Source organism: Balaenoptera ricei, chromosome 5 (assembly GCF_028023285.1).
Source record: "Balaenoptera ricei isolate mBalRic1 chromosome 5, mBalRic1.hap2, whole genome shotgun sequence".
Lineage (NCBI taxonomy): Eukaryota > Metazoa > Chordata > Mammalia > Artiodactyla > Balaenopteridae > Balaenoptera > Balaenoptera ricei.
In genome coordinates, this window is record NC_082643.1 from 22366969 (window position 1) to 22383341 (window position 16373).

The 16373-nt window shown below is 36.6% G+C and overlaps 1 protein-coding gene across 2 annotated transcripts in view; it reads right to left on the minus strand.

Moving 5' to 3' along the window:
- PPP3CA (protein phosphatase 3 catalytic subunit alpha) overlaps nt 1-16373 on the minus strand; it is a 305294-nt gene that overhangs the window by 41761 nt on the left and 247160 nt on the right. For both annotated transcript variants that reach the window (XM_059922488.1, XM_059922487.1), the window contains exons 7-8: nt 13346-13423; nt 10850-10944 (exon numbers count right to left, since the gene is read on the minus strand). In XM_059922488.1, the coding sequence (XP_059778471.1) occupies nt 10850-10944; nt 13346-13423 (173 nt within the window). The remainder of the gene's footprint in view (nt 1-10849; nt 10945-13345; nt 13424-16373) is intronic.

Consider the following 16373-nt stretch of genomic DNA (forward strand, 5'->3'; position numbering starts at 1 on the left):
GAAATTTGACTTCTCACTCCTGTTTCCTTTTTTTCCTTCTCAATGTCCTATACTTGCCTGATGGATTCTGTTTTAAGAAGATTCCTTTTTTTATTATTAGTGACCTAGGTAAAGGGACCTAGGTCAAAGGAAATTTACCAATTCATGAGGGTTACTGTATTTGGTGAGCAAGGGCTACACTTGTAACTCCCTTTTACTCTATGGCTCATAAGGTTAGGCTCAAAGTAAGTGTTCAAGGCATTTACGAAGATGGAGTTCAAGTCTTCAATTTATAGGTAATTTTTAGGTAATTCTGTCATAATGATATTTTTCAGTATGTGTTTCTTGAGAAATTTAATGTTTAAATTGCTCAATTCAATACTTATCAGAGTGTATTTCACAGGCACATGCTCAGTAACTTCTACATAATGACTGAATTTCAACCAACCTGAAATATTTTAGTATTACTGGATACAAACAGTAGTTATATATAAGTTTCTTGAAGGTATGAGCTAATGATTTCGTACTTATTGAAATACACGTGTGTGTGTTTCACGTGTTTCTGTATATAATCCTTTTACGCCCAAAACTATCCCTTGTTCCTCCTCTTACCTTGTACATGCCTCTTTCATGGCACCTATAACACCTTCTTTAACTTTGCCACAAGTCTCCTACATAAATGTGGATGATATTATCTTACATGAAGGAAGGTGACTGTACTAGATGTATCTATTATCTGAGCCAATCTTATGGTTATGTCTCTGTGTGTGTGTGTGTGTGTGTGTGTGTGTGTGTATGCATGAGTGTGTGTTATGTGTTTCCCTTCTTAATAATGCATTAGTAAATTCTGAATCAGGTATTATTCAAATACAGAATTTTGAGTAAAGTAAGTGGAAGGCAGATGATAGAAGGAATGAAGAAGGCATAGATCTCTCTTTTTTTTTTCTTTTATTGTGCTTTGTACCATACCTGGCACATGGTTGATGCTCAACAGTGTTGGCTGAAGAAAAGATCTAATGAAAGGAAATAGAGAAAAGATAAGACAAGATGGAGAAAGAGAGGAAGGAAAGAAAGAAGGCAGGCAGGCAAAAAAAGAGAAAATAAAGAAAAATTTAAAAACATAAAACATATAACTTGTCAGGACACTAAAAATGTAACTAACCACATATGAACAGAAGTCTGAAGGGTGCTTGAAAGAATTTGGGAAAAAGGTAATATGTCACTTCAGAGGCTAAACTCTGTTTTAAAATTGTAAGATTCTAAAATAGATATGAGTGGAAATAATATTGTCTCTGTCACATAGTAACTATGTGAACTTTGGCAAACATTTCTCCTTATTTGAGTCGTACCTTTCAAACTTGTAAAATAGGAATAATTAGGTCATCTTCAAAATATGAAGATCAAATAAAATAATATATGGGATTAATATTTATAATATATACAATCAGATAAAATTTTGGCACCTGAAAAATGTAAAGTATCATGACTCAGTTTCAAATTCCTTGAGGAAAGAATGGCTATCTATTTTTAATAGTTTTGCCATTTTACAATTCCCACCTCATGTGTCACATCGACATACTAGGATCCAGAGAATTTGGGCCAAAAATTGATCCTTGGGATTAGCTCAAGTCCAGTCAAACACTGTGAATCATTTCTAACATTACAATTTCACATAGAGAATTTGAATTTCTACCATTAAATATTTTTTGCTAAGTCAACAAGAAGGAGTCATCAGCAGTTTTGAGTTCCTTATCAGTTTGAGCTGGTACGTTCCTTTAAGTTCTAATCTATGCTATTATAATGCTAAAATAAGGCTTAATCAACCCTAGACTAAATGAGAAAGATTCACCTGAAGCTTTAAACTACTGGGGGGAGATGGCATGGACATAGGAAACACTGTGCCCAGGCCTTGCTCTCATTCAACACAGCTGATACTTACCAGCTCCAAATGCATAACAAGGGTAAGTGTACCTCGGTGGGAGGTACTTTGAAAACTAGTGCCTATATCTGTATCTGTTGATGGGTCTGTACGTGCTTTCACCTTGTACTTGGTATCAAGCCTTAAGCTGTAGCTTGCAGTGGTTCTAGGTTGCTATCTCCAAGATATCCTTGGCACTGAGTTAATATTAAGCCTATATACTTGATATCTACTTTTTTTCGTGGAAGTAATGTCACTGAGTGTCTTGCAGGTCTAGAACCTCTAGATAATGAATAGCAAGTGATAATCCACTGATTCAAGTCTTTAACGTTTTATATATGTTATGTGTGTATATATATCTATACACACATACATATATACATACACACACACAAATAAATATATATTTCTTGCTTTTCCTCCTGTTAAATGCCTTATTGACAATTAGATTTCTAGAGAAGTTGGTTTCAGTCGAGGGTAAGAATCTTCTAACCATCTGTCAGAAAATGGAATGTAACACAAGATGTAAGCCTTAAAGATCCCGTCCAAGGGGCGGCAGAAGAGCACTGACAAGGCATCTGGATGGAGGACTCAGGTTGCTAGAGGTCCTGTCTTCATCCCCAAGGAAGGGTTCACAGAACACTGCCATCTGATTTTACGGGCAGAGCTTTGTGAAAAGCGAGGATTCTCGCACCCACTGCCATAGAGTACTTACTTTGTTGAAGCTCCACAATTACTTAACTGCTGAAATTTACAATCGTGTAGCGGTGATGGTTAAGAAATCAAGGCCATTTGTTAGAGTAAAGATACATAGATTATACGTAGCTTAATTCAGTTAAAATATATAGGGAAAGTAATCCCTAAATATTCAATCTCCACACGTTTTCTATTTTCTATTTCACCTTCTGTCTCATTAATTAAATGTTGAAATGTAAGCAAGGTGATTACTGGACTAAAACGAATCTATCTAGAAAGCGGCCTCCAGCAATGACACTTTCACAGCAGAGCTGAATAAACAAAAGCAAAAGCGTAAGCGCTTTGGGGGATATCTTTTCAAGGGAGACATTTATTTCAGACTAGTACAAAAGATCCTCTCATCTTTTAATAATGTATGTATTTGGATGTATAACACTCATGTAATTTTAAAGTGATAACAAATGACTCTTCATTTCAAAAGCTTTTCCTTTCTTATTGAAAAATAGTCACCTAAACACAATGAACCCCAGAGTTGAATAGGGGATCAGTGCAAACGCTGCCCTGAAAGCTTTCACATAACAAAGCTGATGCACAAGAGCACAGAAGGAGGTTAACCCGTGGGCCCTGGAGTCAGACTGCTGAGTTTCTATCTCAGTGCCATTCCCTGACCAGCTTGCTTGAACCTTGGGGAAAGTATGTAACTCCTCTTGTGTCCCGGTTTTTCATCAATGAAATCAAGATTATCATGTAGTTCATAGTGTGCTTGAAAGATTAAATGCATTTATTCATGGAATGGAAATGTAGAGCACTGTCTGGCAATGGTAAATGCTCAATAAATATTAGTTACTATTATTGTTATAGGTATAGGAAATCACAACCACACATGAATTCCACATATTGAAGAATCCTGTTTATAAAAGGCAGCGTAAAGGGGACATTCTACTGAAACTTCTCTGCAGTTAATTTTATCCATTTATCTCAGAGAGGTGATTTCTCTGAAAACCAATCAAAACCTTCTAACTTCAAGTTCTCTTTACCTTTAAAAGTCTACCTAAATTTCTTTTTTACCATCTCATACTGATAATAAAAGGAGTTAATACTAAGAGTTTTGTTCATGGTTTCTGCTTTACTCCTTCATAGATTCTTATATTCCATACTACTTCTTGGTAGATTGTCCTAGGTTTAATAACCATTATTAAGAAATTATCTTCCTGGTGTGTGTAATTCTACCAATACTCATTGGGCTAAAAAATAAAAATGTTTATCAAATAAATAAAGAAATGACTAGTTTTTGGTGGGGGTGTGTACCTTACTTATTGTTTGCTTTTGCTTTAGCATTTGTTAGCAAATATCAAATAACAAAATGCTACCATGAATATGTATTTACATTTTCTTTCTTTCTTTCTTTTTTTTTTGACTTAAATAACAAACATTTATTTCTCACAGTTCTGGAGGCTGGAAGTCCAGATCAGAGTGCCAGCAGGGTCAGGTTCTTGGTGAGGGCACTCTGGCTGGTCTTGTCCTCACATGGCCTTCCTTGGTGCATGCAGAGAGAGATCCTCTGTTTCCTCCTATCTTTATAATTAATCCCATCACAATGCCCCAGCCATGACCTAATCTAACAGTAATTATTTCCCAAAGGTGGCACCTCGAAATACATCACATTGGGGGTTAGAGTCTCAACATAATGAATTTGGGGGGAGGGGGAACACAAACATTCAGTCCTAGATGGTATTTTTATAGTTTATCTAAATGTAAATACAGTCTGAAGTGAAAGATTAAGTATCTACATTTTCTATATTGAAATAAGTGAACTGGCTGAACAGTTGCTCAAGACCAATTAAGAAGACCTTTAGATTTGAGATGATAGCGGAATAAAGTAAGGGTTGGGAAAACAGTTGCCATTGGACAAAGTCTCTAGATTAATTTTATCCAATTTGTAAGGCAACTAGTGATCACATTTCTGACTATGGTTGCAAATACCCCAAAAATGCTTTAAAAAGGGATATGTCAATGATAAAGGTGATGCCCAGGCCTCAGACAGGCCTCAGACTCTCCAGAAATGGCCCCTTGTTATAAAACGTGGGTGTCTTCGCAGGGGAGTAAACTTTTAAACATGCTGTAGAGAAAGAGGCAGAGGTGCTACTCAGGGTTGCCTGGGCACTGATGCTACTCCCTTCCAGAGACTCCCCCTGCCCATTTCCCTCCTCCACCCAGGACAAAGATGGAATCTAGCTGGTTCTATTTGGCTCCTCAGCCAGGCAGGTTCCAGTTGTCTCTAAGTTTGTGGAAGTTATTTCTGAATGGTGAAGCAAGCTCCCAGTGTGAAAGGACTGTGGTGCAGCAGGGAATGAGATTGTAAGGCCTGGCAACACCATGCTGTGTCAATGGTGTGTCACTGAGCGCTGAGAGCTCCTGCTGGAAGGTGGGGCTTCAAGGCCAGTTGGCTTCAGATATGCTGCATTTGCTCCTGGAGTTCACATCACGACTGCCAATCACATTCTTACCTGGGTTCACTATATTAACAATTCAATCCTCCCTTGCGATGGTATTTTCCTGCCAAGTCAGACATTATCTTTAAATTTATAAATGGTATCTTCCTGAAGCCCCCGTCTACTTTTTGATTGGGAAATATTTGAGGATGTTGAAACTGCAAATTTTGGTAAGACTAAAATGCTTTTTATAAGTAAATCTATCAAGTTGTCTAGTTTAAAAGTCCAAAACATCATAATACGTTTTTTTCTATCAAAAGGCGTAGACTTTTGCAAAAAAAAAAATCTCAAAATTCTTGTAAACAATGCTTTTCCTGCCCATCCTTGAAACCTGATTTTCAACTTCTCTTCCTTAACCTACTTTAACATTGAATTGATTTCTTTCCTGGTTGTCATTTTAATCTTTGGTCTTGATCACTGTATTAGTTTGGTTGTCATTTAGATTTTCCTCTCAACTCCAAAATACATTTCATTTAATAAATTTTACTTAATTACTTAATTTTACTGTCAGTAGATTTTCTTAGAACTGAGTTGTATACCCCTGGTACACATATTTATATTTCTCTACATCTGTAGCATCCATCCATCCATCTAGCCTCTCACCTATCCATATGACAACTCATCTGAACTATGGAGAACCGGCACCACGTGGAAATCTACTACAATTTACTTTAGATTTTTTTGAAGCACGTTTATAATCATTAGAGAGATAAAGGACTTAACTGTTTACATCAAGGTTTAAAACAGTTTTTAAAAGAGGTTTATTACAGTTTTCGGCCAAACCGAATTGTTTAAAGCAGAGATCACATCTGCCATTGTGTTCTTCAGCACTGAGAGATTTCACTCTAAGATTGCTTACATGTCACTTTCTCAGTTAAGCTTTTTTTGTTGCCACCAGCTTATTTCCACTCTCCTTTCATACCGCTCTTTTCTTTGTAGGATTTTGCAAATATATTTAAATAATTACTGGTGAAATTCTTTAACGCCTATCACACTACTAGATTATAAACCCCACTAGAAAAAAGACCACGCCTGTCTTGTTTATTTTACATCCTTAGCACCTCACATGGTACTTGGTATACAGTAAGTCCTCAATAAAGGTTTGTTACGTTGGTGAGTGGATGAGGTTGAAGTCACTTTCACAGATGGAAAATTATATTGAAGAAGAAGCAGCAGCAGCAGCAACGTGTCATTACTGCATTTTTCTTCTGTTTGGTGTATCTGGATAATTGTGAAGTCGCTTTTCCCTTAGGCTACAGCTTCACAGGAGAAAAACAATTCAAAGGTGCTAAGTACTCTGCAAATGTTTAACTCCAACTGGGAAATCAACACTGGTTACAGCAGTAATTTAAAGACAGATAAAGCTCTGAGGGTCAACACCGATAAGATACTTTTGGGCACTGTCTTGCTATTAATTCCCAGAAAGAAAATGCTTTGATCAATGCACATATTGGCTGCCTACCATGTAAAAGGCATGCTACTTGGCTTTACAATGTGTATCAAAAAGCCTCTGATTCAAACTAATTATAATCTGATTGGGAAGTTATAGGAATGCACGGAAAAGCTAACTAGAAACAAAAGTAAATGCTAAGTACAAGAGCAAATGATTGGTATTACAGGCGTTAAGAGAAGAACTACCAACAGACAGACTGGAGGGGGTGTAGTCCATTTAGATGGGCAGAGAAGAGCAAGACAAGTATTCTAGATATAGATGAAAAGAAGTGGGTGGGCAAAGATGTGGCGAAAAGGAAAGCCACAAGTTGTTCAGGGCAATGAGCAGAACAATTTGACTAAAGTAAAGGGTTCACGCAGAGAGAAGCAGAGAGATAGGTCACGAAGGTAGACTGACCCATAAAGTAAAAATTATAACTACGAAGCTGAAGAGGAAGAGCATCCTGCCAGCTTCTGGGAAGCCCCACACTGACACATGGCATAATTAGAGCAATATAAAATATTCAATGATGATAATATCTTAATAGCGCACAACATTTTGTTTCAAAGTCATTTCATCTATTATTCACACAAAAAATGTTTTTTTCTCATTTTATAGAGATGTCACTGTATGCCAATAATTTTAGATGAGTTAGTTGTTTCACGGCAGAGCTGGGATTCAGAGCTACATCTTTGGCCCTGGCATCTTGCAGGAGTAAGCAGGATTTGTCGGAGTGAGGAAACCGAAGCAGGAAGAGGGGCAAGTTGTTCGCCTGTGTTAATGCAGACTGGAAAGGATAAGAACTGAATGGATTAACATAGGGGATGGGGATTGACATAGGGGATGGGACATGTACAGTCCTCACTGCGTTCTGAAAGCTGCTTTTAATTGCAGGCAAGTATGAACTACTAATCCGAACGATTGGACATTTAAACATGAAGCTGATCATATGACTATTACCAGTTTTAAGATGGCAGACTAGACTCACAGACATAGAAAACAAACTTATGGTTACTAAAGGGGGAAGGGGGGAGGGATAAATTAGGAGTTTGGGATTAACAGATACACACTGCTATATATATAATAACCAACAAGGACCTACTGTATAGCACAGGGAACTCTAATATTTTATAATAATTTATAATAATAATTTTATATTTTATAATAACCTATAAGGGAAAAGAATCTGAAAAAGAATACATATGTATATGTATAACTGAATCACACCTGAAACTAACACAACACTGTAAATCAAATATACTTCAATTTAAAAAAAAGATGGCAGAATAAACCTATTTTTTTTCTTATTCTTTCATTTTGCCAGAGAGCTATTACTGCTTCCTTAATTCGCAGGAATTTTAAAAATCAAATCATACTCTAACTACTAGGTTATAATCCCAGAGGCCTTGATGGTCATCTGTTTCTAAGAATCAAATGGTTAACTCAGAGATTCTTCATGGCTGTTTCTTTCCACTGATTGTGTTTTGAAGGTGCTTGCAACCCAGTTTTATTGCACTGGCTTTTAAAATTCTCGTTAACATTTATTTTATTCTAATACAGTAATCCTCCCTTCAGCAGTGAACCCCCAGTCCCACATACTGTACACAGTGCTAGCATAATAGCTTGAAAGTGCTTCAGAGATCTTACACAAAAGTCTTTTGAAATTGTGCTCAAACTGAAGAATATATCTTTCTTCTTCCTATCAGTTTATCTTCTTCTCTCAGGAGAATTTTTTTCTTTTATGAAAAGGTTCCCAAAATGAAATGCTTCTATCCCCTCCCCGAGAGATTGTGATCTGCCCTAAAGGCAAGAGTGAAAGAAGCACAGAACCTCAAAGATAGCAATGCACTGATGTCTATTGCTTTTTAAGTTCCTGCCTTGTTAAATCAGAACCACAGACAAAGAAGCAATGCACATCTTATTCGAGAAATCTCTATTGGTCTCAAGCAAAACTGCATTGCCTAGCATTGTGATGCATGGAAAAAGGCTAGATCTGTTTTCATGGAGTAAAATCTCAATTTTCTCTTTCTCTTTCTCTCCGTTTTTTTTTTTTTTTTTTCCTGTTTTGAGGGTTTTTAAAAAATTTTTAAAAAACTTGTAAGTATAGTACATGCTACTTAGTAATCAGTCTCTGTCAAGAAAATTATTCATTTGGGCACTGCCTTCACTAGGTGTAATGGAAAAAAAGTTTAATGCCATAAAACAACAAAAACATAAGTGTTCATATTTTATATACTTTTGATAAATAACAGGATCACGGTGGGACATGCAAAACAACCTACTGAGTTCTTGCATTTCTTGTAGGTACCACAGGGGAATTTTTGGGACAAGATGGAGAAGCCTTATCCAACCAAAGGGAACTACTTCTTATTGATTTTACACGAGAGGCTTCAAGATTGAGATTTTGTTTGGAGAGGGGAAAAAAAAAAAAAGTCTTTGCTGCTTAAAAATAAAAAAGTTGCAAAAACACTGGCCTTGACTTTATTTTTTCCTCTTTCTAATCAAATGTTAACCATTCTTCCATGTCCAGATCATATTTTATCTGAAATAAGGCCTTCTCTGACCATTCTAGAAAAATCACCCCTTGTCGAATGTACTTAGTGTTTGACTCTCTTGGTTTTACTTAATGACACTGTCTTACATTTTCATGAAATGATCCAGATGCCTTGCTTTGTCAACTAGTTGATAAGCATTTGATATGCAGAGACCATGTTTTACTTGATTTTGCGTGCTTCTTGCCACAGAGAACCAAGGGCAGGTTCTTTTCTAGGAACTAGGCAACAAGAAAAGGGGGACAACAACTATCCCTCACACGCTGCCATCCATGGTTGTGGCAGAAACTCTTTGTGCCTACTGATAACCACGCCCCAAGGCCACAGAGGAGGGTCCCCCAGAGTCAAAATGGCAACAAAACAGACTGTGCAGCTAGAGCAAACTCCAGCCAGCAGGGGTCACTCTCTGAGCCATGGGGACAGGGGCTGGACAGTCATATACTGTATCTGTAGGACAGCGCAGATTCCTCTGGGGAGAGGCAGAGATTGGGAAGTGTGACATGTGGTTTGCCCTTTGGAGCAGGATCCCTGACAGATCCAGAAGGTACGGGCCCCAGTGTCCAGGCCTCAGCAGGAGGTGGGAAAACGTGAAGCAGGAGATCAGGGTACAGGCAAAGGGAGAGACCCACTCCCCAAGGGGAAAGTGGAATGCAGGCGGGAAACGAAGGTAACAAGCCATTCATAAGGACTGAGGACACCACGCAGGTGCCTGGGAAGGCATCCCGGACACCAGCCTAGGACAGGAAGCCGCCTCTCACAACTCACATAGGCATGGGAATGGCTCCCAATTCCAGGAGTTTTCAGACTGGCTCAGAGATAAGGCTGCCTTTTCCTGCCTCTCCTGGCCTATATTTGACCTCACATGTATTATTGGATTGGTTCCTCTCTGTTTCATTTCTCTTGATCTCAGAAAGCCACACTGAGAAATGCTGCATATATACTATCCACACCAATGCCAATGAGGGCTAATGACTGCTTCACACTTTCTCATTCATTCTGCCACACCTCTAACACCTCACATCACTTCCTTTCATAAACAGATTACCTTTATGAAAGAAAGCAATGTGGCCCCCCGCTCCTCCTCTCTTCCCTAGTCAGCAAATAATGCCCTCTCCTTTCCTGGTCTCTCTTTGGGCCACAGGTACAGCGTTGCAGAAAGGAAGTACAGGATGCTGGACCAGATGATGTCGGTCTCATGCCAGTTCATCACTACCTAACTGAGTGACCTTGGGCAAGGCAGTTACCATAGAGACTCACTCTGGGGGGCAAATGATATTTACTTTCAAGTTTAATTCAATTTTTAAAAAAATAAATGAATACATACCTATCACAAGGTCTGACTCATGGTAGGTGCTCAACAGATGAAAATCTGAATTTGAATTTCAAGCTATAGCTTCTTTTTGCTTATTTTTCACAATCCTTTACATGCGCAGTCACACTATTCTTATTTAAATCCCTATCCTTCTTAAGAAGCATGATTTTGGATTACTTTCAATTATTCTTTCTTTTAAAGCCTGTACCTATCATAACAGTAGCTGTCAACCCTACTTTACATTAGAATCTCCTAGAGAACAATCAAAAAATAGCAGTGCCTGGGTTCCCACCTCTGACCAACTGAATCTGGAACTTTGAAGATAATCACAAAATCTGCATCAAACAATAAATGAAAAAGTAAGGAGAAAAAGAACGACTAAAAATGCTTAATTAAAAGCAACCCAAAAGAGAACTTAGTTATTACACATACTATACAAAACTCCAAGAGGGATTTGAAAACACTCACCTTTGTTATTGTATACATCTAAGTAATTTGGTGCTGAAAAAATTGTAATGAGAGAAGGGAAGCCTGTTGTTTGGCTTTTCCTGTACATGCGGTACCTAAAAACAATAAATACAAGTCAAAACAAGGCTAAGTATGGAAAAAAGATGATATCAAAATAGACATTTAGAAATAGAAAATTAAAGTTAAGTTTTACTATTCAAAGAGAATTCAATTATGGAGGCACTAAAAATTTTCTCTCTGCAGTCTGTTATACACAGATATCAATTCATTTTGGGGTGACAATGAAAACACACAGTCATTATGTACAATTTCAAAATAGGTCTTTTCTAAGTTTAGCAGACCTGGGGGAGAGTGGAATTCAGTGAAAAATCAGAATTCATTTCCACGTTCAATAGAGAGGACAAAGGCTACTTTTTGTACACAGATACCTGTACCTACCATGTTTTTCAGAAGTTTGCCAATATTTTTAACATAAATAGATTAAATAAGCAGAGCAATATACAAAACTTTACCACTAATAACCAGGCTGATTATTCTATTTGTAACAATATTCTGTTATGGTTATATAAATCCATTTTGCCTAGACCAAGTGATTTGCTTTTCATAGAATGGCTGGTTAAATCTATGGGTTTTATGAGCTGAAATTGTTTCTATTTTAGAATTTTATTTATTACCAATCTCTTCTGGTGTCTATAGGTCAAAGATTATTGTCTCAGCAGGGAAATATTTAATCAATCAGTAATGAAACCTCTGAAAGATCTTTGGAAATAAATTAACAATCCAGTTACTTTTCTTCCACTGAGACAAAAATAGGACTCTAGTCCTCAAATCAAAAAATACAGATTTGGTTCTTTTCCATCAAGGTGAAAACGTATCTCACGACTTCTATGTGACAGATTTCAGGAATATTAGTTTAGAAAAATTCCTAAAGTGCAAAATAAAATTTTATCATTCCTTGGTTATTCTGCATCAGTTATTTCTGGCAGACTAATCATGCCTAATTTAGCAGGGTTCTAAACAGGCCTCAAATAGTACCTTTAGATAGATTAAATAACCACCTTAAAATTTATAATTTTACAAATATTTTAATACTACTTTTCCCAAGAGAAAATACCCCCTTAAAAATCTTTTGAAATATCCTAGAAGTATTTATTCTGCTTATGGAACTGAGCTTTGTTGGGGGAATAAATCAGAATGTAAAAGGTAGTGACACTCTTAATCCTAGAACCTTGACTTTATAAACTGTGGCTGATTATGCCTACTTGACAACAAATAAAAACAAAGAATCTGGATGACATAATCTCAACTTTCCCCAAAGAATCAATCAACTGCTCGTTTTAAACAAATATACTTGTTGATTTTAATCGACACATTTAACCTGTTTTCAAATAAGCAGATGGATTTCAGGTCTATCATGGGATTAAGATAAATCTGCTTAACATGTTCAGTTGGGACAGTCAGCCAAAAAGCAATGGTGACACCACTGCCCTGAAAAGTGAAAAAAATTATTTGAGGACCTGATTGGCTGGGTATATCAATGGGTTACTGCGAACATCAGCTACAAGAGCACTGAGCACACAATATTGGATCAGTTCATACTTGCTGATTGATTGCTTGAAAAAAGCTAATTTTGAAAACAACAGGATCTGCCTCGATTCAGATTCATCACAGGTATGGGCTTACTTCAGAATGCAGGCATCTGAATTCCCAATTTCAGTACACAGATTATAAAAATAAATGTTCCTCCTTTTCAGAAAACTTAGAATATGAAGGAATGAGCTTAAGCGTTTGAAGGCAAAACAATGCCTTTCAGTGGAGCTTACTGGGAAGGGTATTGGACTTCAAATCCTAGAATTAATTATGCTTACTTCTCCCTATGCCTCTCTCCCAAATGTAGATTTAATGCACCATCAAAGTGCATATCTGATATTTTTTAGATTTCTAAATCCTTAGAATCAGTTTACATTTTTAAAATTTACCAGATATTACAAAATCATGTTAAGCATTTGTTAGTTAGAAGGTAGGATTTTCCCCATCATTTGAATGTCTCTTGTTTTTGCCCTTTAAAACTTGGGATCAGGAATGATATTCTTTAAACAAGAGTACCACATGCAATATCTGTTCAATACATATGTGTAATTCTCATCCACATTGCCAACCAAGACTGAAAAGTAGCTGGTAATTTACTCACTTATGGGACAACGGTAAGAGCAGGAATTGAAAGAAATAAAAGGAGGTGGCCTCACAGTGCTTAAGACAGCCAGGTGGAAATTCTACCTCTTCAAGCTAAAAAGGAAAGGACTTTAAAGGGGACGTTACAGCACATCTGCAAGCACTTATTCCCCAAGACCCTGCCATATCTGTGTCATCAGAAGGCAATTTTTAGGTCTAATTCCTTCAGGGAGAGAGCTTGGCAAAGGGAACCTCCACTGCCACGCATATGAGGGACTGACAAAGGGCAATTCATGGTTTTCATAAACCCACAAAACTGCTCACCCTGCGTCTTGGGCTTCATGGGCTCGGAGTATAGATAACAAGTTATTGTGCTGTAAGAATTCACATACAGCCGGGTAACTGCCAGAGACAAAAAGAAAAGAGAAAAGCATCTGTTATGAAATCATCAAGAGTAGCACATTTATCTATAACATCCAGATTTATGTGATTGGATCAAGTATAATCAAACATACATCATTCATGAAACAAGCCTCTTGGTTCTAAGGACAGGTTTTCCCCTGTGGCAGAAAAAGTACCTATAGCTATACTTTTTTTTTTGAAGTATAGTTGACTTACAATGTTGTGTTAATTTATGCTGTCCATCAAAGTGATTCAGTTATACATATATATGTACACGATTTTTAATTTTTTTCCATTATGGTTTATCACAGGATATTGAATATAGTTTCCTGTGCTATACAGTAAGACCTTGTTGTTTATCCATTCCATTATAATAGTTTGCATCTGCCTATAGCTGTACTTTTATTTATTTAGGCCGCACCGCGTGGCTTGAGGGATCCAGTTCCCTGACCAGGGTTCGAACTCAGGCCCTCTGCAGTGGAAGCGCTGAGTCCTAACCACTGGACCACCAGGGAATTCCCTATAGTTGTACCTTTAAAGGGCTGGAGGTGTGTGAATTGGAAAAAGAATGCTGCCATTATATAACGACACTAGAAAAGTATCCAACTCATAGAGAAAATCAATATTATTAAGTCTACATCTAAACACAAAGTGAACAGAAGCATAAATATAACATGAGAGTGGAATTTAAAGTATAAATCCCAATTTTCTCAAATACAGCACTATTTGTATTTGGGTGCCTGCTTGAGAGCTTGACAGAAAGGACTGAGCTAGGGAGTGGGAGAGAGTAAGTCTTCTGAGAAGTCAAATTGTCAACTTCTTTATGGGTACATCGACTGATTATATCATTCAAAATCTAAACAGAATTATGAAATTCACAAGATTTAAAAATGTGTACTTTAAATGTGACCAACAGAATTTTATCTTAAGACATTCCTTCCTGTGACTTAATAAAAATATCAAATGTACAATCAATATGATTTTGTCTGTTAAGAAAGTCTCAAAACCAAAGATGAAAACTTCATTAAAAATGAAATTCAAATTACAAACTAAACTTGAAAGACCTTTTGCAATCACTTTATCTCTGTTCCAAGAATTTTTCATGAGAAAATTGTATATCATAAAAATGAATAAATTTTAGATAGTTCAAATCAAGAGACAGCAAACCAATGCTTGTTTAAATATAAACAAGCTACAGATATTCACTAGAACCTAAACTACATATACCATAGGAAACAATTCACAATTATAAAAATAGCTCTTTGGGGAAATAATAATATATGTCACTCAAATAATTTTTTAAAAAAGAGAAGATGAAAATCATTTCTATGCTACAGATTTTGTAAGAATTCTCTGATTAAGAGGAAAAAAATACCATTAAGATGGCATACCACTGTAGAGATACTGATTATAAAAAGGATTCAGTTCTTTGGCAAAAGTGGGATCTGAAATCAAAAATAGTCTTTGTGCATGTGCAACATGTGCACACATATTTGTGTGCATGTGTGTGAGTGTGCACATGTGTCTTCTAGAATATTCTAGCAATTTGCTAGGGAGAGAGAAAGAGGAGACATCCATGCTGCCTTCCCTTCCTAGTGTTCCCAGGTCATCCCAATAAATAAACCACCTGACTGAGGAACATTAGCATGATCTACAAATTGGAGGAGATGGCCCACCCAGAGTGTCTACATGGAAACGTGTCCACATGGTACCTAGATCAAGAGTTGGCCAACATGTGCCGTCAAAGACTTCTGTTCTACTTTGGGAAAAGGTGAGTATATCACCTTTCCAGATCAGTGTGTCAATAAAAGAGACCTTAATTTCAGAGACACTGGTTGGTCTTCAAAAATAGCACATTTGCTTGGTACATATTAGCTACAAGATGCCCAGCCAAAGGGTGACGGAGTAGCAGAGGCACTCAATAAATGTTCCTTCTCTATCTCTTTAAGCAGTGTACTTACATTTCTTGTGCCCTCAAAATGCTTCTTTACAAAGACACTACTGCCTTGTTTTACCACTGTAAGACAGAGGTTGTTTGTCTATGTTTGTCACTTTTTCCCTTGTGCAAATGGCTTGGTTGCTCTTTTTTATCTATTTTTTTCCTTTTAGAAGAAGTTACCTAGTCTTATGAAAGCATAATTTTAATATATTTTCTTCATGCTAAATTTGACACCCTTATGTGTTTAAGCTAAGTTTTCCCCCATGGAAATATACATCTTATTTTTAATGGAAATCTGAAGAAGATAAAATTAACCTAGCTAGGTTAATTTGCTAGGTTAATAGCTTTAAGTGAGGAACACTTGCATTATTACTTGGAGCGAATTCATTTTGAAGAAGATTTTTAGAAATGTAAAAGCATGCATACTCAAATACTCGAACTTTCTAAGAATTACAAACATTTTTCTGAATAATAATTTCTTGAACAATATTAGGAAAAAACCCTCTACAACATTTTTATGCTTTTTAATGGAAATGATGATAAACTACAAAGCGTTCAGCTGAAAAGCATTAAAAAAGATACATGTAGAATGGTAGGAAAAGCAGAGTTCAGACCTTAACACCATAGAGTTGGAAAATCATTAATTCACCAATAATTTATCAAAGACTAATTGGTGATTTTCTTTCCATTTGTTATGAGACACAGGGAGGGGTGGTATGATAAGTGCAAGGCACGGTTTCCGTCCTGAAGATACAATCTAGGTACCAAGGTAAAACATATTTTTTTAAATTAAAAAAACTACATTAAAGATAAAATAGTAAAGTTTTGTATAGAAATTATAAAGCAAAAAAGAAAGCATGTGGGTCTGAGGAAATGTTTTTGAAAAATATCTATCTTGTAGTAGTTTTTTTTTTCTTTTCTCTTTTCATTAATAAGGTGACACTTATTAATAAGGTGACACTTTTCATTAATAAGGTGACACTTATTAATAAGGTGACACTTTTCATTAAT